This window comes from Zea mays, chromosome 2 (assembly GCF_902167145.1).
Source record: "Zea mays cultivar B73 chromosome 2, Zm-B73-REFERENCE-NAM-5.0, whole genome shotgun sequence".
NCBI classification, from domain to species: Eukaryota; Viridiplantae; Streptophyta; class Magnoliopsida; order Poales; family Poaceae; genus Zea; species Zea mays.
In genome coordinates, this window is record NC_050097.1 from 173585793 (window position 1) to 173605279 (window position 19487).

The 19487-nt window shown below is 45.1% G+C and overlaps 1 protein-coding gene across 1 annotated transcript in view; it reads right to left on the reverse strand.

Moving 5' to 3' along the window:
- Positions 1 to 15833, reverse strand: part of LOC100217293 (serine carboxypeptidase 1) — a 34049-nt gene extending 18216 nt beyond the window's left edge. The window contains exons 1-3 of the mRNA NM_001143643.1: positions 15586 to 15833; positions 15313 to 15464; positions 15165 to 15241 (exon numbers count right to left, since the gene is read on the reverse strand). Of these exons, the coding sequence (NP_001137115.1) occupies positions 15165 to 15241; positions 15313 to 15464; positions 15586 to 15722 (366 nt within the window). The 5' untranslated portion in view covers positions 15723 to 15833. The remainder of the gene's footprint in view (positions 1 to 15164; positions 15242 to 15312; positions 15465 to 15585) is intronic.
- Positions 15834 to 19487: the final 3654 nt, after the last annotated feature.

Here is a 19487-nt window from a genome sequence, read left to right on the forward strand (position 1 = left end):
ATCCAACGGCAATGATGACGTGGCAGGGGCACCGGACTGTCCGGTGTGCACCGGACTGTCCGGTGCGCCATCGAACAGAAGCCTCCAACCAACGGTCAAGTTTGGTGGTTGGGGCTATAAATACCCCAACCACCCCACATTCATAGCTATCCAAGTTTTCCACTTCTCAACTACTACAAGAGCTCTAGGCATTCAATTCTAGACACATACAAAGAGATCAAATCCTCTCCAATTCCACTCAAGCCTTTAGTGACTAGCGAGAGAGATTTGCCGTGTTCTTTTGAGCTCTTGCGCTTGGATCGCATTCTTTCTTTCTCTTTTGCTCTTGTGATCAACACTCAATTGTAACCGAGGCAAGAGGCACCGATTGTGTGGTGGCCCTTGCGGGGAAGTTTTGTTCCCGGTTGATTGAGAAGAAGGAAAGCTCACTCGGTCCGAGGGACCATTTGAGAGAGGGAAGGGTTGAAAGAGACCCGGCCTTTGTGGCCTCCTCAACGGGGAGTAGGTTTGCAAGAACCGAACCTCGGTAAAACAAATCCACGCGTCACTCTCCTTATTTGCTTGCGATTTGTTTTGCGCCCTCTCTTGCGGACTCATTTATTATTACTAACGCTAACCCCGGCTTGTAGTTGTGATTATTTTTGTAAATTTCAGTTTCGCCCTATTCACCCCCCCTCTAGGCGACTATCAGTACCACCATACGCTTTTGCTTAAACAAAAAGGCAAGTGTGTGTTTGCGAAGAGAATTAAAGGCAAGCCGGCACAAAAGCTACCCAACTGTGGCGAGGATGACGAACTGGTCATTGTTGTCGGTCCTCCTCTGTGTCACCTCTGGCGCCAAGATGACGCCACAGTCCTCGATATAGTAGTCGTCGAACGCGCACAACATACCGAGTACTGATGACTCTTGGCTGGGCTGTAAAACGAAGTGCACCCCGGGCTCATTAGCAAGGTAGTACCCCTGGCCGTTGCACCACCGGATGCGCTACTCCTCTACATACATCGTGTTCGAGGACACTCATACAACGTCAGCAACGACCATCATATGAGCGCACAAGAATTCGTGGCCAGTCAGTAGCGACTTACGTGGAAGGTTGGGCTTCAAGTGGACGATGAGCTGGACGACGTGATGGCGTCGTCGTCGAATGCGGTGCCCCGAACAACCCGAGAGTCGCCGACGTTGGTGACGACCATGAGGTCCCCCTGCTTGACGATGGACAGCGCGGAGCAGCCGCTCTGCACCGTGTCCAAGCGGCGGCTGCGCCGGAGCTTGTTGTACATAGCGGCACATGTGGCCATGTAGGACTATTTCTAGAGGTCGAACTGGCAGTCGCCAAGTTTCTTCTTGCCGTCGATGAGCGACTCCAACACGAGTGCCTCCCGCTAATGGTGTTTGTTCAGGGTTTCCAAGTAAGAAACATGGATTCATGTTTGGCATTGGTTTATAAAAATGACTCACAAGTCAGATCCATGGAAAAAATATTACGAAGAATAAATGTCACGCATGCAAAAAAGGAATTTAAGTTGAAAACATTATTCAAACAAAAGAAATTTCATGCAAGGCTCTTATTTAAATACTACTCCCTCCATCCAAAAATATAATTCAAGAATCTCGGTGATACTTATCTAATACTACGCATTGTGCAAGGGTAGCAGGTGGGCTTTGAGAGAGATGTAGTAGATGTGTTTTCTATTATAGATGTAGACATAAACACACATGTGGTGTAGTGGTTGCTACTGCTAGCATTTGCTTGAGAGGTTGTGGGTTCGAATCCCCTTGGGGCTATGTGTATTTTTTTAAATTTTAGCTAGGCGACGTGTGTACGGGGGAATGGGAATGAGAATGGGCTTTGCGGGGAGGAGGAATGAGAATGATAGATATAGAATGGTGGCAGAACATGGGAATGGACTGTGCGCGGGGAGGAGGGAATCGAAAAGGCAGAACACGGAATGGGCAAGAGATAATATTGAGTTCACCAAGCAAGCACTTGTGAGCTATTCTGCGTGTCCACATCAGTGGCATGCTCAGTCTAGCCATCCATCTCTTCAAGTGGTTTGGTCCATTTAAAGTATTAATAATCTTCCATGTCTCATGGACTCTACTAGTTTCTCAGTTTGTCATATGTGTCAGTTAGCAAAGAGTCATCAATTACCATACCATAATCTATATCATAGATCTATGGCACCACTCGAATTTATTTTTTCTGACGTTTGGGACCCTATCCCTATTTTTTTTGTGGTTCCAAATATTATATTAGTTTCATTAATGATTTTACAAATTCATGTGGGTCTATCTCATGAATGATAGGATTGATGTTCACCACATTTTCTTTATTTCCCAAGCTCATGTCAAACACCTCCTTGACACCAATTGGGGTGGGGAATACCAAAAACTTCATAACCAATTCTTCATTAAATGGGCACCACCCATCATGTGTCATGTCCTGATATCCATCAGCAAAATGGTTCAGTTGAACACAAACATCATCGCATTGTTGAAATCAGTCTCGTTCTCCTAGCTCAAGCCAGCATGCCAGTCAAATTTTGGGATGAATCCTTCATCATTGCCACATATCCCAGAAATCACCTCCCTAATCAAGTCATAGATGATTTGTGCCCTCTAAAAATATTGTTTAACACAACACCTAATTATTCTATGCTACACACCTTTGGTTGTGTGTGTTGTCCTCATATTCATCCATACAATCAATACAAATTATCTTTTTATTCTAAACCATGTGTTTAAATTGGTTATAGTGCTATTCATAAAGGGTACAATGCCTTGACATGGATATTGAGAGTGTATATATTTTCAATGAAGTCATATTTGATGAGCATATTTTTCTTTTTTTAAATCTTTCATCCAACATTGATTCACCCTCCTAGGATAGTAGCGGTTGATTGGAATAATAACCAATTGTTTGATTTTTTTCAAATCCAATGTCTACAGCACTAATGAATGCAAAAACTTCAGGATTCGAGCCTAGTTCCTCGTGCATGATGACCATGCCTGTTGTGGTGCTAAGAGCCATCTCAGATCTATGACTGACGCAATGCACACACTAGAAGCAACAACATTTGTTTCTTGTTCTCTAGCCTCAAAACATCCACCTGCATATGCTACATTAGGAACTAAGTCCACTAGCTATTTATCATTTAGGTGTGGCAGTCATGATGCCTTCTCTAGCTGCCTCATTTGTTCTTGGCTCTCCCTTAGCAAACAATGTGGGCCCACAAAATCTGGTGTAGAAGCGGCACCTAATCCAACGTCACTCCATGATACTGATGAGACTACCAATTCAAATTGTTGCTCCCACTGCTGACACCGTACGAAATTCATATGATATACATATGAAATATAATATCCCACAACTGAAACAATGTACTGATGGTACAGTGACACATTCTATTACTCGAACTTCTATTGAAGAGCCATCATCACATTTGACTGATATGAAGCACCTTTCGTGGCATCGTGCAATGAAAGAAAAATTTGATGCCCACATTAAATCAAGACTTGACATCTTGTTCCTCCTCATGTTGACCTAAATATCATTCACTCTAAATGAATTTTTAAACTCAAATACAAGTTAGATAGATCTATTGATCGTTACAAGGCCCATTTGGCCGCTAAAGGTTTCAAGCAACAGTATCAGATTGGTGATCATGCCACCTTCAATCTAGTTGTGAAGTTGACCACCATCTACCTCTTTTTATCCTTGACGTTTTTGGGGGTGTTCACTCTGATAAATTGACATTTAAAATTATTTTCTTCATGGATTTCTCGATGAAGACATTTATATGAAGCCAATCGTCAGTTTTGAACACTCCACATATCCCAATTATATATGAAAGTTTGATAAATGTTTATACAATCTTAAACAGGTATAGTGCTTGGTTTTCTCGGTTGAGTGGCACCTTGCTTTGTTGGGGATTTCATGAGTCTAAGGCAGATGTATCTTTATTTATTTTTAATCAAGTCAACATTCATATGTATATCCTCATCTATGTGGATGACATTATCATCATTAGCTCCTCCAATGACTTCAAGTTGAGTTTGTGGTGAATGATCTTGGTCGACCCAAATATTTTCTAGGCATTGGAGTTCATCATATATCTACTAGACTGATCCTCACACAACGCAAATACTGAAAGGGAAATGTGCCCTTGGGCCATTTCTATTATATTTTGGTGATTAAGTGTCCAACACATAGTGAGTAAGTTATTATGTGCCAAATGAAGAGAGAAGTGCAAATCATGTAACAAGGTACGTTTCTAGACTTAGTACATTGTTTTGAGTACTAACATATTTTGTCTAAGTGCTAGAAACACAGAAAAGAAGAAAAGAAATGAGATGCAAAAGACTTGGCTTGGTACAGCCAAGACTCATCTCAGTCTGGCACACCGGACTGTCCGGTGCGCCAGGCTGGACTCCGGTGAACAGGCCGCTCTCGGGAGAATTTGGCGACGTACGACTATAATTCACCGGGCTGTCCGGTGAGCCAACGACCGCCAGCGCAACGGTCGGCCGCGCAATCCACGGGCGACCCGTGGCCCGCGCCAACGGTCGGCAGGGGGCACCGGACTGTCTGGTGTGCACCGGACGGTGTCTAGTGCGCCAACCAGCCCGGAGTTGCAACGGTCGTCTGCGCTAGAAAAGGAAGGTGATCGCGCACCGGACATGAACAGTGGCTGTCCGGTGGTGCACCGGACTGCCGGTGCGCCACCAGACAGAAGGAAACTTTGGCCTTCCTTGTTGGCCCCCAACAGCTCCTAGCTGCCTTGGGGCTATAAAAGGGACCCCTAGGCGCATGGAGGAGTCACCCAAGCACACTCTAAGCATTCCAAGACTTCTAGTCCTCACTTTCACGCAATCGTTCATTGTTCTTGAGATTGGAGCACTTTTCGAGTTGTAAACTCCCCACGCGTGTTTTGTGTGCTCATCTTCTCACTTGTCTGCGTGTTTGTGGTGTGGATTTAATTCTAGTGTGCGTTGCTCTTCCCAACCTTACACCGTGCTTTCATTGTGATCTTTGTTGTAAGGGCGAGAGACTCCAACTTGTGGAGATTCCTCGCAAACGGGAAAAAGAGATAAGCAAAGAAAAGTCGTTGTATTCAAGTTGATCATTGGATCACTTGAAAGGGGTTGAGTGCAACCCTCGTCCATTGGGACGCCACAACATGGAAGTAGGCAAGTGTTACTTGGCCGAACCACGGGATAAAATCGCGTGTCTCTTGTGTTGATCTGTTTGTGATTGTCCTGGCCACGAGAACTCGCTTTGCAACTACTTAGTCACACTAACATTTGTATAACCAAGATTTGTGGCTATTAGTTGTTGAATTTTACAGGATCACCTATTCACCCCCCTCTAGGTGCTCTCAATTGGTATCGGAGCCGTTCTCTTCATGTAAGGGACTAATCGCCCGAAGAGATGGATCCTAAGGGAAAGGGGATGGTGGTCAACGATAAGGAGAAGGAGTCCGTCTTCAACGAGCCAAGAGATGACAAGCCCACTGACTCTGGCTCAAGTCACAAGAAGAAGGACGAGAAGAAGAAGAGGCGCATCAAGAAGATCGTCTACTACGACAGCGACGAATCTTCTTCTTCACCAAGAGACGACGACGACGAGAAAAAGAAACCAGTTAATTCAAATTATTCATTTGATTATTCTCGTATTCCTTTCAATTCCAATGCTCATTTGCTTTCAATTCCTCTTGGTAAACCTCCACACTTTGATGGAGAGGACTACACTTTTTGGAGTCACAAAATGCATAGTCACTTATTTTTCTCTCCATCCTAGTATATGGGAGATAGTTGAAAATGGAATGTATTTCGACAGTACCGATAACCCTGTGTTTATCAATGAGAAAATTCATAAGAATGCACAAGCTACCACTGTTTTGCTAGCATCCTTGTGCAAGGATGAGTACAACAAGGTGAGCGGCTTGGACAACGCCAAGCAAATCTGGGACACCCTCAAAATATCACATGAGGGAAACGACGCCACCATGATCACCAAAATGGAGTTGGTGGAAGGCGATCTGGGAAGGTTCGCGATGATCACGGGAGAGGAGCCAACACAAACATACAACAGGCTCAAGACCCTGGTCAACAAGATTAGGAGCTATGGAAGCACAAGATGGACGGACCACGACATCGTCCGACTTATGCTCAGGTCTTTTACTGTTATTGACCCTCATCTTGTGAACCTCATTCGTGAAAATCCTAGGTACACAAAGATGACACCCGAGGAAATACTCGGAAAATTTGTGAGCGGGCGCATGATGGTCAAAGAGGCAAGATATGTTGATGATGCATTAAATGGCCACATGCCCATCTACGAGCCGCAGCTCGTTGCGCTCAAGGCAACAAGCAGCAATGAGGCGCTACCAAGCAAGGTAGCACAAGTAGAGGCTGCCAGGCTCAACGAGAATGAAATGGCGCTCATCATCAAGCGCTTCAAGACCGCTCTTAAAGGACGCAAGGAGCACCCCAACAAGAACAAAATAAGGGGAAAGCGCTCCTGCTTCAAATGTGGTAAGACTGGTCACTTTATTGCAAACTGTCCCGATAATGATAGTGACCAGGGACAAGAAAAGAGCGGGAAGAGGGAGAAGAAGAATGCCTACAAGAAGGCGAAGGGCGAGGTGCATCTTGGCAAAGAATGGGATTCGGACTGCTCTTCCTCCGACTTCGACGATGAAGGACTTGCTGCCTCAGCCTTCAATAAGTCCTCTCTCTTCCCCAACGAACGCCACACTTGTCTCATGGCAAAGGAGAAAAAGGTAAGCGTTCGAGAAACCCCTAAATATACTACTTCAAGCGATGATGATTCTAGTGATGATGAAGTAGATTATACCGATTTATTTAAGGGTTTAGATAGAGCAAAAGTAGATAAAATTAATGAGTTAATTGATGCTTTAAATGAAAAGGATAGACTTTTAGAAAAGCAAGAGGATATTTTGTATGAAGAGCATGATAAGTTTGTTAGTGTGCAAAAATCTCTTGCTTTAGAGGTTAAAAGGAATGAAATGCTATCTTCTGAGTTATCTGCTTGTCATGAAACTGTGTCTAGCTTAAAGAGTGTTAATGATGATTTAAATGCTAAGCTAGAAGTAGCTAATAAATCTAGTTCATGTGTGGAACATGTTGTAATTTGCAATAGATGCAAGGATTTTAATATTAATGCTTGTAATGAACATCTTGCATCCATTACTAAATTAAATGATGAAGTGGCAAGTCTTAATGCTCAACTTAAGACTTGCAAGATAGATTTTGATAAATTAAAGTTTGCTAGGGATGTCTATACAATTGGTAGACACCCCTCAATTAAGGATGGACTTGGCTTTCGAAAGGAAGCCAAGAACTTAACAAGCCAAAGGGCTCCCATTCCCAACAAGGAGAAAGGGAAGGCCCCTATGGCTAGTAGTGATCAAAAGAATCATGCTTTCATGTAATTGATAGTCATAATAGGAGATATGATCATGATGCTTGTGATTCACATGCTATGTTTGCTTCAAGCTCTAATTTTAATGGTAGGCCTAGGAGAAATATTGTGTCTCATGCTGCTAAGAAAATGTGTAATAAACCTACCACTGTCTTTCATGCTTGCAACACTACGTTTGTACTTTCATGTAAAAATGAAAAAGTGGTTGCTAGAAAATTGGGATCCAAATGCAAAGGAGACAAGGCTTGCATTTGGGTACCAAAAGCTATTGTGACTAACCTTGTAGGACCCAACAAGAGTTGGGTACCTAAAACCCAAGCCTAATTTGCCTTGCAGGTTTATCCATCCGGGGGCTCAAGCTGGATTATCGACAGCGGTTGCACAAACCACATGACGGGGGAGAAGAAGATGTTCACCTCCTACGTCAAGAACAAGGATTCCAAGGATACGATTATTTTTGGAGATGGGAATCAAGGCAAGGTCAAAGGTTTGGGAAAAATAGCCATCACAAGCGAGCACTCTATTTCCAATGTATTTTTAGTAGAGTCGCTAGGCTATAATCTCCTGTCTGTAAGTCAATTGTGCCACATGGGCTACAATTGTTTGTTTACAAATGTTGATGTTTCTATCTTTAGAAGGAGTGATGGTTCATTAACGTTTAAGGGTGTATTAGATGGCAAACTCTACTTAGTTGATTTTTCGAAAGAGGAGGCCGATCTAGATGCATGCTTAATCGCTAAGACTAGTATGGGCTGGCTGTGGCATCGCCATCTAGCACATGTTGGGATGAAGAACCTTCATAAACTTCTAAAGGTAGAGCATGTGTTAGGACTAACCAATGTATGTTTCGAAAAAGATAGACCTTGTGCTGCTTGTCAGGCAGGGAAACAAGTGGGAAGCACTCATCACAGCAAGAATGTGATGACAACATCAAGACCGCTGGAGCTTCTTCACATGGACCTCTTCGGACCCGTCGCCTACCTTAGCATCAGAGGAAGTAAGTATGGTATAGTAATTGTTGATGATTTTTCCCGCTTCACTTGGGTGTTCTTTTTGCAGGATAAATCAGAAACCCAAGGGACCCTAAAGCGCTTTCTAAGGAGGGCTCAAAACGAGTTTGAGCTCAAGGTGAAAAAGATAAGGAGCGACAACGGGTCCGAGTTCAAGAACTTACAAGTTGAGGAGTACCTTGAGGAGGAAGGTGTCAAGCATGAGTTCTCTGCTCCCTACACACCATAGCAAAACAGTGTGGTAGAGAGGAAGAATAGGACGCTAATCGACATGGCGAGGACGATGCTTGGAGAGTTCAAGACGCCCGAGCGGTTTTGGTTGAAAGCTGTGAACACAGCTTGCCACGCCATAAACAGGCTCTATCTGCATCGTCTCCTCAAGAAGACCTCCTACGAACTCCTTACTGGTAACAAACCCAATGTTTCTTACTTTCGTGTATTTGGGAGCAAATGCTACATTTTGGTGAAGAAAGGTAGACATTCCAAATTTGCTCCCAAAGCTGTAGAAGGGTTTTTACTAGGGTATGACTCAAATACAAGGGCGTATAGAGTCTTCAACAAATCATCGGGTTTGGTTGAAGTCTCTAGCGACGTTCTATTTCATGAGACTAATGGCTCTCCAAGAGAGCAAGTTGATCTTGATGATGTAGATGAAGATGATGTTCCAACGGCCACAATACGCACCATGGCGATTGGAGATGTGCGACCACAAGAACAACAAGAGCAAGATCAACCTTCTTCCTCACAATGGTGCATCCCCCTACTCAAGATGATGGACAGGTTCCTCAAGAAGAGGCGTGTGATCAAGGGGGAGCACAAGAAGAACAAGCTATGGAGGAAGAAGCACCACTGGCCCCTCCAACTCAAGTCCGAGCGACAAAGGAATCACCCCGTTGACCAGATTCTGGGTGACATAAGCAAGGGAGTAACTACTCGCTCGAGATTAGCTAATTTTTGTGAGCATTACTCGTTTGTCTCTTCTATTGAGCCTTTCAGGGTAGAAGAGGCCTTGCAAGATCCGGACTGGGTGTTGGCCATGCAGGAAGAGCTCAACAACTTCAAGAGGAATGAAGTTTGGAGCCTAGTGCCACGTCCAAAGCAAAATGTTGTGGGAACCAAGTGGGTGTTCCACAACAAGCAAGACGAGCACGGGGTGGTGACAAGAAACAAGGCTTGACTTGTGGCAAAAGGTTATGCCCAAGTCGCAGGTTTGGATTTCGAGGAGACTTTTACTCCTGTGGCTAGGCTAGAGTCCATTAGAATATTGTTAGCCTATGCCGCTCACCACTCTTTCAGGTTGTTTCAAATGTATGTGAAGAGCGCTTTCCTCAACGGGCCAATAAAGGAGGAGGTGTACGTGGAACAACCCCCTGGCTTTGAGGATGACAGGTATCCTGACCACGTTTTTAAGCTCTCTAAGGCGCTCTATGGACTTAAGCAAGCCCCAAGAGCATGATATGAATGCCTTAGAGATTTCTTAATTGCTAATTCTTTCAAGGTTGGGAAAGCCGATCCCACTCTTTTCACTAAGACTTGTGACGGTGACCTTTTTGTGTGCCAAATTTATGTCGATGACATAATATTTGGTTCTACTAACCAAAAGTCTTGTGAGGAGTTTAGGAGGGTGATGACACAGAAATTTGAGATGTCGATGATGGGTGAATTGACATACTTTCTTGGGTTCCAAGTGAAACAACTCAAGGACGGCACCTTCCTCTCTTAAACGAAGTACACTCAAGATCTTCTCAAGAGGTTTGGGATGAAGGACGCTAAGCCCGCGAAGACGCCAATGGGAACCGACGGACATGTCGACCTCAACAAAGGAGGTAAGTCTATTGATCAAAAGGCATACCGGTCTATGATATGGTCATTGCTTTATTTATGTGCTAGTAGACCGGATATTATGCTTAGCGTATGCATGTGTGCTAGATTTCAATCTGATCCAAGGGAATGTCATCTTGTGGTCGTTAAGCGAATTCTTAGATATTTAGTTGCTACGCCTTGTTTCGGGATCTGGTATCCAAAGGGGTCTACCTTTGACTTGATTGGATACTCAGACTCCGATTATGCTGGATGCAAGGTTGATAGGAATAGTACATCAGGGACGTGCCAATTCCTAGGAAGGTCCCTGGTGTCTTGGAGTTCTAAGAAACAAACCTCCGTTGCCCTATCCTCCGCTGAGGCCAAGTATGTTGACGCAGGACAGTGTTGCGCGCAACTACTTTGGATGAGGCAAACCCTCCAGGACTTTGGCTACAATCTGAGCAAAGTCCCACTCCTGTGTGACAATGAGAGTGCAATCCGCATGGCAGATAATCCTGTTGAACACAGCCGCACTAAGCACATAGACATCCGACATCTCTTCTTGAGAGACCACCAGCAAAAGGGAGATATCGAAATGTTCTATATTAGCACCGAGAACCAGCTAGCTGATATCTTTACCAAGCCTTTAGATGAGAAAACCTTTTGCAGGCTGCGTAGTGAGCTAAATGTCTTAGATTCACGTAACTTGGATTGATCTATAGCATACATGTGTTTTATGCCTTTGATCATGTTACATTTATTCAATTTGTTGCTTACTCTTGGTGCTCAAGTTGTGCAAGGGATCCCCGGACCTCACAAGTCCATGTGTGAATGATGCACATATCTAGGGGGAGAAGTGCTACAACTTGACCCTTGAAGACTAACCTTTGTGTTTAAGTGTACTTGATATAGTCTCAACGGTGGATTGAAAGGGAAAGGTGAACTTGGACCATGCAAAGACTTCCACTGCACCCCGGTATTAGTGTACTCACCTCCAAGTTCATTCCCTTGCTCTTATTGCCTTTTTGCTCTTAATTGACATTTTTGGTGAGGCAATGGGGTTGAAGGGCCAAGAATGATCCTGTTTTGGTGTTTAATGCCAAAGGGGGGGAATTAAGGCCAAAGCAAATGGATCAGCTACCACTTGAGAATTTTGAAAATAGTAGAGTTAGAATTATTGATTTGTCCAAAATACTCTTATTCCAAAATTTGGTCTCTTGTGGGGAGAATATATGATTATGGGAAAAAGGGGGAGTTTTGGATCTTGATCATTTTCACTCTTGGATTATCACTCTCAATGCCCAAACAAGTGAGTTTGACTTAGAGATAGGAAAATGAATTTGATTTACAAAAACAAACCAAGTGGTGGCAAAGAATGATCCAAATATGCCAAATTAGAGTTAAAAACAATTTGGTCTTCAACTTGAATCGATGTTGCATGTTTTGCATTACTTTTTGATGTGTTGGCATAAATCACCAAAAATGGGGAGATTGAAAGGGAAATGTGCCCTTGGGCCATTTCTATTATATTTTGGTGATTAAGTGTCCAACACATAGTGAGTAAGTTATTATGTACCAAATGAAGAGAGAAGTGCAAATCATGTAACAAGGTACGTTTCTAGACCTAGTACATTGTTTTGAGTACTAACATATTTTGTCTAAGTGCTAGAAACAAAGAAAAGAAGAAAAGAAATGAGATGCAAAAGACTTGGCTTGGTACAGCCAAGACTCAGCTCAGTTTGGCACACCGGACTGTCCGGTGGTCCACCGGACAGTGTCCGGTGCGCCAGGCTGGACTCCGGTGAACAGGCCGCTCTCGGGAGAATTTGGCGGCGTACGGCTATAATTCACCGGACTGTCCGGTGAGCCAACGGCCGCCAGCGCAATGGTCGGCCGCGCAATCCGCGGGCGACGCGTGGCCCGCGCCAACGGTCGACAGGGGGCACCGGACTGTCCGGTGTGCACTGGACAGTGTCCGGTGCACCAACAGCCCGGAGTTGCAACGGTCGTCTGCGCTAGAAAAGGAAGGAGATCGCGCACCGGACATGAATAGTGGTTGTCTGGTGGTGCACCGGACTGTCGGTGCGCCACCCGACAGAAGGAAACTTTGGCCTTCCTTGTTGGCCTCCAACGGCTCCTAGCTGCCTTGGGGCTATAAACGGGACCCCTAGGCACATGGAGGAGTCACCCAAGCACACTCTAAGCATTCCAAGACTTCTAGTCCTCACTTTCACGCAATCGTTCATCGTTCTTGAGATTGGAGCACTTTTCGAGTTGTAAACTCCCCACGCGTGTTTTGTGTGCTCATCTTCTCACTTGTGTGCGTGTTTGTGGTGTGGATTTAATTCTAGTGTGTGTTGCTCTTCCCACCGTGCTTTCATTGTGATCTTTGTTGTAAGGGCGAGAGACTCCAACTTGTGGAGATTCCTCGCAAATGGGAAAAAGAGATAAGCAAAGAAAAGCCGTGGTATTCAAGTTGATCATTGGATCACTTGAAAGGGGTTGAGTGCAACCCTCGTCCATTGGGACGCCACAACGCGGAAGTAGGCAAGTGTTACTTGGCCAAACCACGGGATAAAATCGCGTGTCTATTGTGTTGATCTCTTTGTGATTGTCCTGGCCACAAGAACTCGCTTTGCAACTACTTAGTCACACTAACATTTGTATAACCAAGATTTGTGGCTATAAGTTGTTGAATTTTACAGGATCACCTATTCACCCCCCTCTAGGTGCTCTCAAATACATCAAGGAAATTTTGTTGTGCACCAACATGGAGAATTATAAAAGGCATCACTACCCCGATGTTGCCTACCGACAAGCTCTTTCTACACGATGGTACACCTCTCTCACCAAAAGATGCTACATGTTATTGTAGTGTGATTGGTTCTCTCTAGTACTTACTATTCACATGTCATGATATACTCTTCTCGGTTAATCGAGTTTGTTAGTATATGTCGACACCAACTACCTCTTATTGGGCAGTGATGAAGCACATATTGTGGTATATTCATATTACCTTTGATCTAGGGCTCTACATCACAAAGTTAGGTTCCTCAGTACTGAGTGCTTTTTTTGATGTGGATTGGGCTGGCAACCTGGATGATGGGTGTAGCACTAGTGGTTACACTGTCTTCTTTGGTGGAAATCTCATTTCTTAGAGTTCCACAAACACCTAAATATCTCAAATTCCAGTATGAAGGCTAAATAAAAAGAAGTCGCTAATGCTACCGTAGAACTTATTTGGATGTAAGTATTGTTTAGAAACTTGGCATACAATGACCACAACAGTAGACTCTCTGGTGTGACAATATGGATGCTACATATCTCATGACGAAGCCATACTTTTGTTGTCGCACCAAACATGTAGAGGTTGACTAATATCTTCCACAGGTCAAGTGGTCGATAATATGACTAAGCCAATTTGGTTGGTCCACCATTTGGCAAGATTTGTAGTAATTTGAACTTAATTTTATGATGTCCTGAAGGTTATTATGTTAAGGATAGAAGGTTACACATAGTAGGGAAGAGCCATACCTCTAAACTTGGCAGTGTTGTTACTTATCAATCAAAAGCGTTATGACCGTGTCCAAGTCCAATAATTTAGACAATTCTATAAATTATCCTCTTGTGCATCTCTATATATATATTTCTTGCGCCAATCTAATAATCCGATGCATAATCTTGTATACCCCAGCTCTGGCCCATATATAGTTCCGACCTAGACATAAGACGATTATTGGCTAGGCATAATGCTCGACTCGCCTGAACCCTTCCTAACCAATACAATTTTCTATGGTCTCAAAGCCTTTCTTAATTATTAGAAGCAGGCAGGGACAGACCATAGATGCAACGGTGCTGGAGACAGCCTAAGCCCCCTAACTCTAGGGGATGAAATTTAAGGGACGCTGCTGGAGAGAGCCTAAACCCCCTACCTCTTCCAGATTCCATAGAGGCCCCTAAAGTATCTTCTAAAATTGCATCCTATAGTTCTCATTACATATTTTATAATTTTCATTGTTCTTCGATGTTTGAATATAAGACTATTTTAAACTATTGTATTTATCTAAGCACTAGTAGAAAAGTGCTCTAAGCTTGCGGTACACACAAATTTATACTGACGGTTTTAGTTACCGTGCGCCAGTGAAAATAAACAGGTAGAGCCGGCTTAAGGAACCGTCAGTGTAAATATATTTTCACTGGCGGTTCACTTAAAGCAACCGCCGGTGGTAATGATATTTTTACTGACGGTTTGCTTAAGAAAACCACTAATAAAAATACAATTTCCACTTGCGAACCGCCAGTGAAAATGCCGATTTCCACTGGCCCCTACCACTGCCGGCACTAAAAAACGTCAGTATAAATAGCTTTAGAACCGCCAATATAAAGCTTCTCTGTACTATTGAAGATTACGTCCTTTAGTTGAGCCTCTCATAAATTTTTTTGTGGCTCCGCCCTTGGAAGGAGGCGATTAAAATGCGCGAGTTAGAACTCCATACGTTGGGTAAGACTATCGATTTATTCTCAGGACAAGATAGAGAAATGTTTTGTGTCAAGGAAAAAAAAAACTGATGTGGACAAGAAAAAAAATCGGTGTAAAAGCAGTCATGGCTATCTGCCACAAAATTCACGGCACATATATCGATATGTTAATTTAATCGTCTCTACAATACTTTTTTTCTTTGCATCCAGTCCTCATAGATTTTCTTGGCGTCTCATTCGTTAGATTCATGCATGCTCATGACATGTGTCTTGAATATTCAATAGGGCAATCCTAACGGCACAGATGTTTTTTTTTGTTGTGGACTGTATTTTGGTGGTAAATAAAATGTTTACCGGTAACTAGTGACATATATGTATATTAGCAGCAGAATAGAAGGGAAGAGAGAACGAAGAGGGTGGTGACCTTTGTCCACGAGTTTGGGTTGTAGCGCAGGCGCGGCAAGCTGCCGTTGTAGGGCTCCACGACGAACATGATGGGACCTGCAGTGCATGCAGGCGCGTGAAGCAACCAACCATGCATGCAATGATCTCTTGTGCACGTACCTACCTACCTATCTCGTAGGCGAGGCCGCTGAAGGCGGAGCAGCGTTGGCCGCCGGGGATCCGGAGGACGAACGGGGTGTCGCTGTCGTCGGCGCCGGACTCGGCCCGGACGAAGTAGTAGAAGAGCTCCGCGCCGGCGTCCTCGTCCACCTCCACATACCTTTAGTGCACACCACTCGATCAGTGTCGTAGTCGTCGTCGTTCCAGTTAGTTTTCAGATGAGCCGCGCGCGCTTACTAATAAAAACGTCATGCATCACGTACGTACACATGCATACGTACCCTGTTTCGAGGTGGAAGGGGAGGCGGCCCTCGTAGCCCGGGAGGGTGGTGACCACCCGCCCCCGCCCGGAGACGGCGGAGGCGGCGACGACGAGCAGGAAGCAGCAGAGGCGGCAAGGCATCCTCACCAGCGTCATGGCTAGAGAAAGCGAGAGAGATACTCCTATACCCGGATATGAGATACTTCTAGCTAGCTAGGCCAGCCAGCAATTGCCCACGGAGATGCCTGCTACACTGCAATGCAATGCAATGCAACTGAGCGTCGTCCGTCGTCCCAGCAACCTGCCTGCCTACATCTAGTATAGATCGGAGTCGGAGAGGTACCAGGACTGACGGTGCCATTACTGCTCTCGGACGGAAAGGACTTGGGTTACTATACTTATCAGTTATTACAAACACAAGAGAGCTTCATCGGTCATTCACTCATTCTCTCGAGCCTCTGATACTACTGTTGTAAAGGAGTACTATGCTAGTCGACACGTACGGTTGTGCACACGTAAACTGCCCTGGCCCTGTCGTTTATGTTGGAATCTCTACTCGCTAGGTGGTTGGAGCTGAATCACTCAACTGTCTCATAATCTCTCTTACAGAGAGACTCACGGGTAGGCCTGCAAATAGAGTGAGTGTAAACGTGTATTTTAGATAGGTTTAAGGAATGAATTTATTTTGGTGTGTTGTGATGTGTTTAATTTGTAAACGAATTAGGTTAAGTGAGTTTATTTTGTATTGTAGATTAAAACGGTTGATAACTATAGATGTAGATGGGTTTGGATAGGCGTGGACTTTCATGCGTCTTCACCCATCCCGTATGCCCAGAGACTCAGGCACATCAACAGGTACGACTTGCAGCCTGGCCAGTGGCCACAGGCCTGCAGTCCCCGCCTAGCAGCCTGGTCGCAGGTATGCAGTATTGGAGTCCCCTTGCAGCCTGGCCGCACACTCAGTCCCATTCCAGCGCTCGGCGGATGAGCGGATCTTGGCGGCCGGCGGCCTGGCCGCACTCGGCTCAACCCCCATCCCGCCCCGGCGGCCCCACTGTCCAGTCCGCTCTAGCGCTCCCCCGCCAGCGCTCGCCAGCACGACTCAACGTCGCCGCGGTTGTAATATATTGATCGTAATCTCTACTACTACTTAAGTGCCTACCACATTGGTCAGTGGTGCACGGTTTTGTCAGTTCCGCATCCCGCCCGCACGCCGCGCTCCTTTCCATCGATGTCGTCTTCCCCACGCGCTGCGCTCGCCTGCCATCGCCAGCTAGCACGCCCCCTCCGCACCATGTGGTTCTGCCCTTGCTCCCCTTCCGCCGCCTCTAAATCAGATCGTCGTCGCGCCTGCCCCTTCCATGCCTCGCTGTGAGGAAGGCACGCAATCGTCGCCCGCGCTTCGGCTAGAAGGAATCTCCGTCCTTGCCCAAATCCACGCGGGTATCCACAACTGTCTCGCCGACCGCTCAAAGAAATCGCCCCAATCCACGTCTCGCCCATGGAAGGAATCGCCGCATCCTCGCTCACTTGCCCTACCCTTCATCTGCCTCTCCCGTGGGCCACCTCCTCATCACCACCTCTCCTTTCTCCCTGCGATCCTCACTCTCTTGCCCTCCCCTTCCTCTGCCTTCGCCGCGTTTGCCGCTATCCTCTCCGTGATTAGTTGGCCCTCATCCACGCTCTTCGTCCTCACTACACTACTCTGCGACCTCATGTCGACCTACACACCCGCATCCCCGCCTTCCTCAGGAAAATCATATTTATCCTCCTAAGTGCAGATCCCAAGGAAGCACTGGCTCTTATACCAATTGAAAGTCGCCTAGAGGGGGGTGAATATGCGTAATCTGAAATTTACAACTTTAAACACACTACAAGAGCTACAATCATTTTCGGCGGCCAGACGCCGCCGAAAATAAGCCCTTTGCCGCCGAAAATAAGGGTTTATTTTCGGCGGCGTCTGGCCGCCAAAAAAATCCGACCAAAAATAAGGCTTTATTTTCGGCGGCCAGGACCAGGCCGCCGAAAACAGCTTATTTCCGGCGGCTGGCTCCCTGGCCGCCGAAAATAACAGATTATTTTCGGCGGCCACGCAGTCAGCCGCCAGAAATTAAAAGTGCCGAAAATAAAATCACTATTTTCGGCGGCCAGGGGGGCCGCCGAAAATTACTAATTTCAGAGCAAAAAAAATTGAAAAAAACGAAAAATAACAGAATTTCATACAAAATTCATACAAAATCAGCTGCAAACTCGGGATCAAACGTGTCGAGAGCCTTCCATGCATCCCCATCTGAAGGGTGCGCGATTAGATCATCGTTATCACAGACACCTTCTTTGTGCCATCGCATGTGCATAGCGGTTTTTTTAGATAGAAACATCCGTTTCACTCGAGGAGTTAGTGGCAAGTAGCGGAGCTGCTTATGTGCAACATCTGTCATCACCTTCTCACCCTCATCATTAACAACTTCCACAAATCTAGATTGTCCACATTTCAGACATTTTTTCTCTTCCACATGCTCCTTCATGAAAAGCATACAATTATTTTTGCACACATCAATCTTCTCATAATCCATACCGAGACATTTGATAATTGTCTTTGAATGGTACATGTCTTTAGGCAACTTATTAGGCTTTGGGAGCACATCTCCTAATAACTTTAAAATCTCATTGTAACAATTGTTCGAGAAAAAGTACTTGGACTTAATGGCCATGAGCCGAGTCACAAAAGCGAGTATACTCACATCTGTGTGTTCATGCAACGGCTCTTCAGAGTCTTTTAGTAGTTTAAAAAATCTGGAAACCTCTGTTGTGGCAGGATCCTCGGAGCTTAGGTTGAATTCTGGACGTAGCGAATCTAGCATCTCATGCATCGCATCATCGCCAGCCCAATCATTGTTCTCCTCCTCTTCTACATTCTGGTTGGGTACTAGCTACCTCACCATGATGTTCCCACACCTCATATCCGGGCATAAATCCAAACTGACAAAGATGTAGGCTAACTCTTTCCTTATTAAGAAGTATAATGTTTTCGTGCCGCCTACAAGGGCATCTGACAGTGCCGGTTAAGGACAAGGCGAATACGTGGTCCACAAAATCTTTGGTCTTGGCTACCCACTCATCAGAATGACGTCCATTCCTACTCCAGCCATTGTACATCCATGCACGGTCTTCAGTCATGCCTGAGACTGTTAAACCGAACCATATCGTGAAACCATTATTCAATTTCATCAAGTGTATCGGTCCTATATGTATAGACAAGGATAGATTCTAAACCACAGCAAGCTACCAGGACCCACAATAATTTTGGCAGCATAACCTCGCTGCCACTAAATAATATTATTTATATATAAAACAAAGAATGATATAATATTAATCAAATCAAACTAAGTACCACATACACTAATTATTTAACTATTCTACGTACCAATATAACATACTATAAAAACTAATAATATAATAGTATCACATATTAATATGAAATTAATGCCTAAATATAATATGCCCCTAATCCTAAATCATATATACATTAATGAAATCAAATTAAACAATAATACTAATCACAAACAATAATCAAACAAACACAATTATAAATATATACTAATTTCGACGGCAACTAAATAACAACCGCCGAAAATAAGAAATAAAATACGCAAAAAAATACCTCTCGATGTGGCGGAGTGGCAGCTCGGAGTGACGGGCAGCACGGCGGCCGAGCAGCGTGGCACGACGGACGAGTGGCAGCACGGGCGGGGCGAGCAGCGCAGGCTGTGCCGGCCGAGGCGACCAATGCTAACGGGCGGGCTGCGCGCGGGCGGGGCGGCCGGGCGGCGCGCAGTCGGGGCGAGCAGCGCGGGTGGGCAGGCACGGAGCAGCGGCGGCGGCTGGTTTGGGAGACGAAGGAAAAACAGAGAAGAAAGGGTG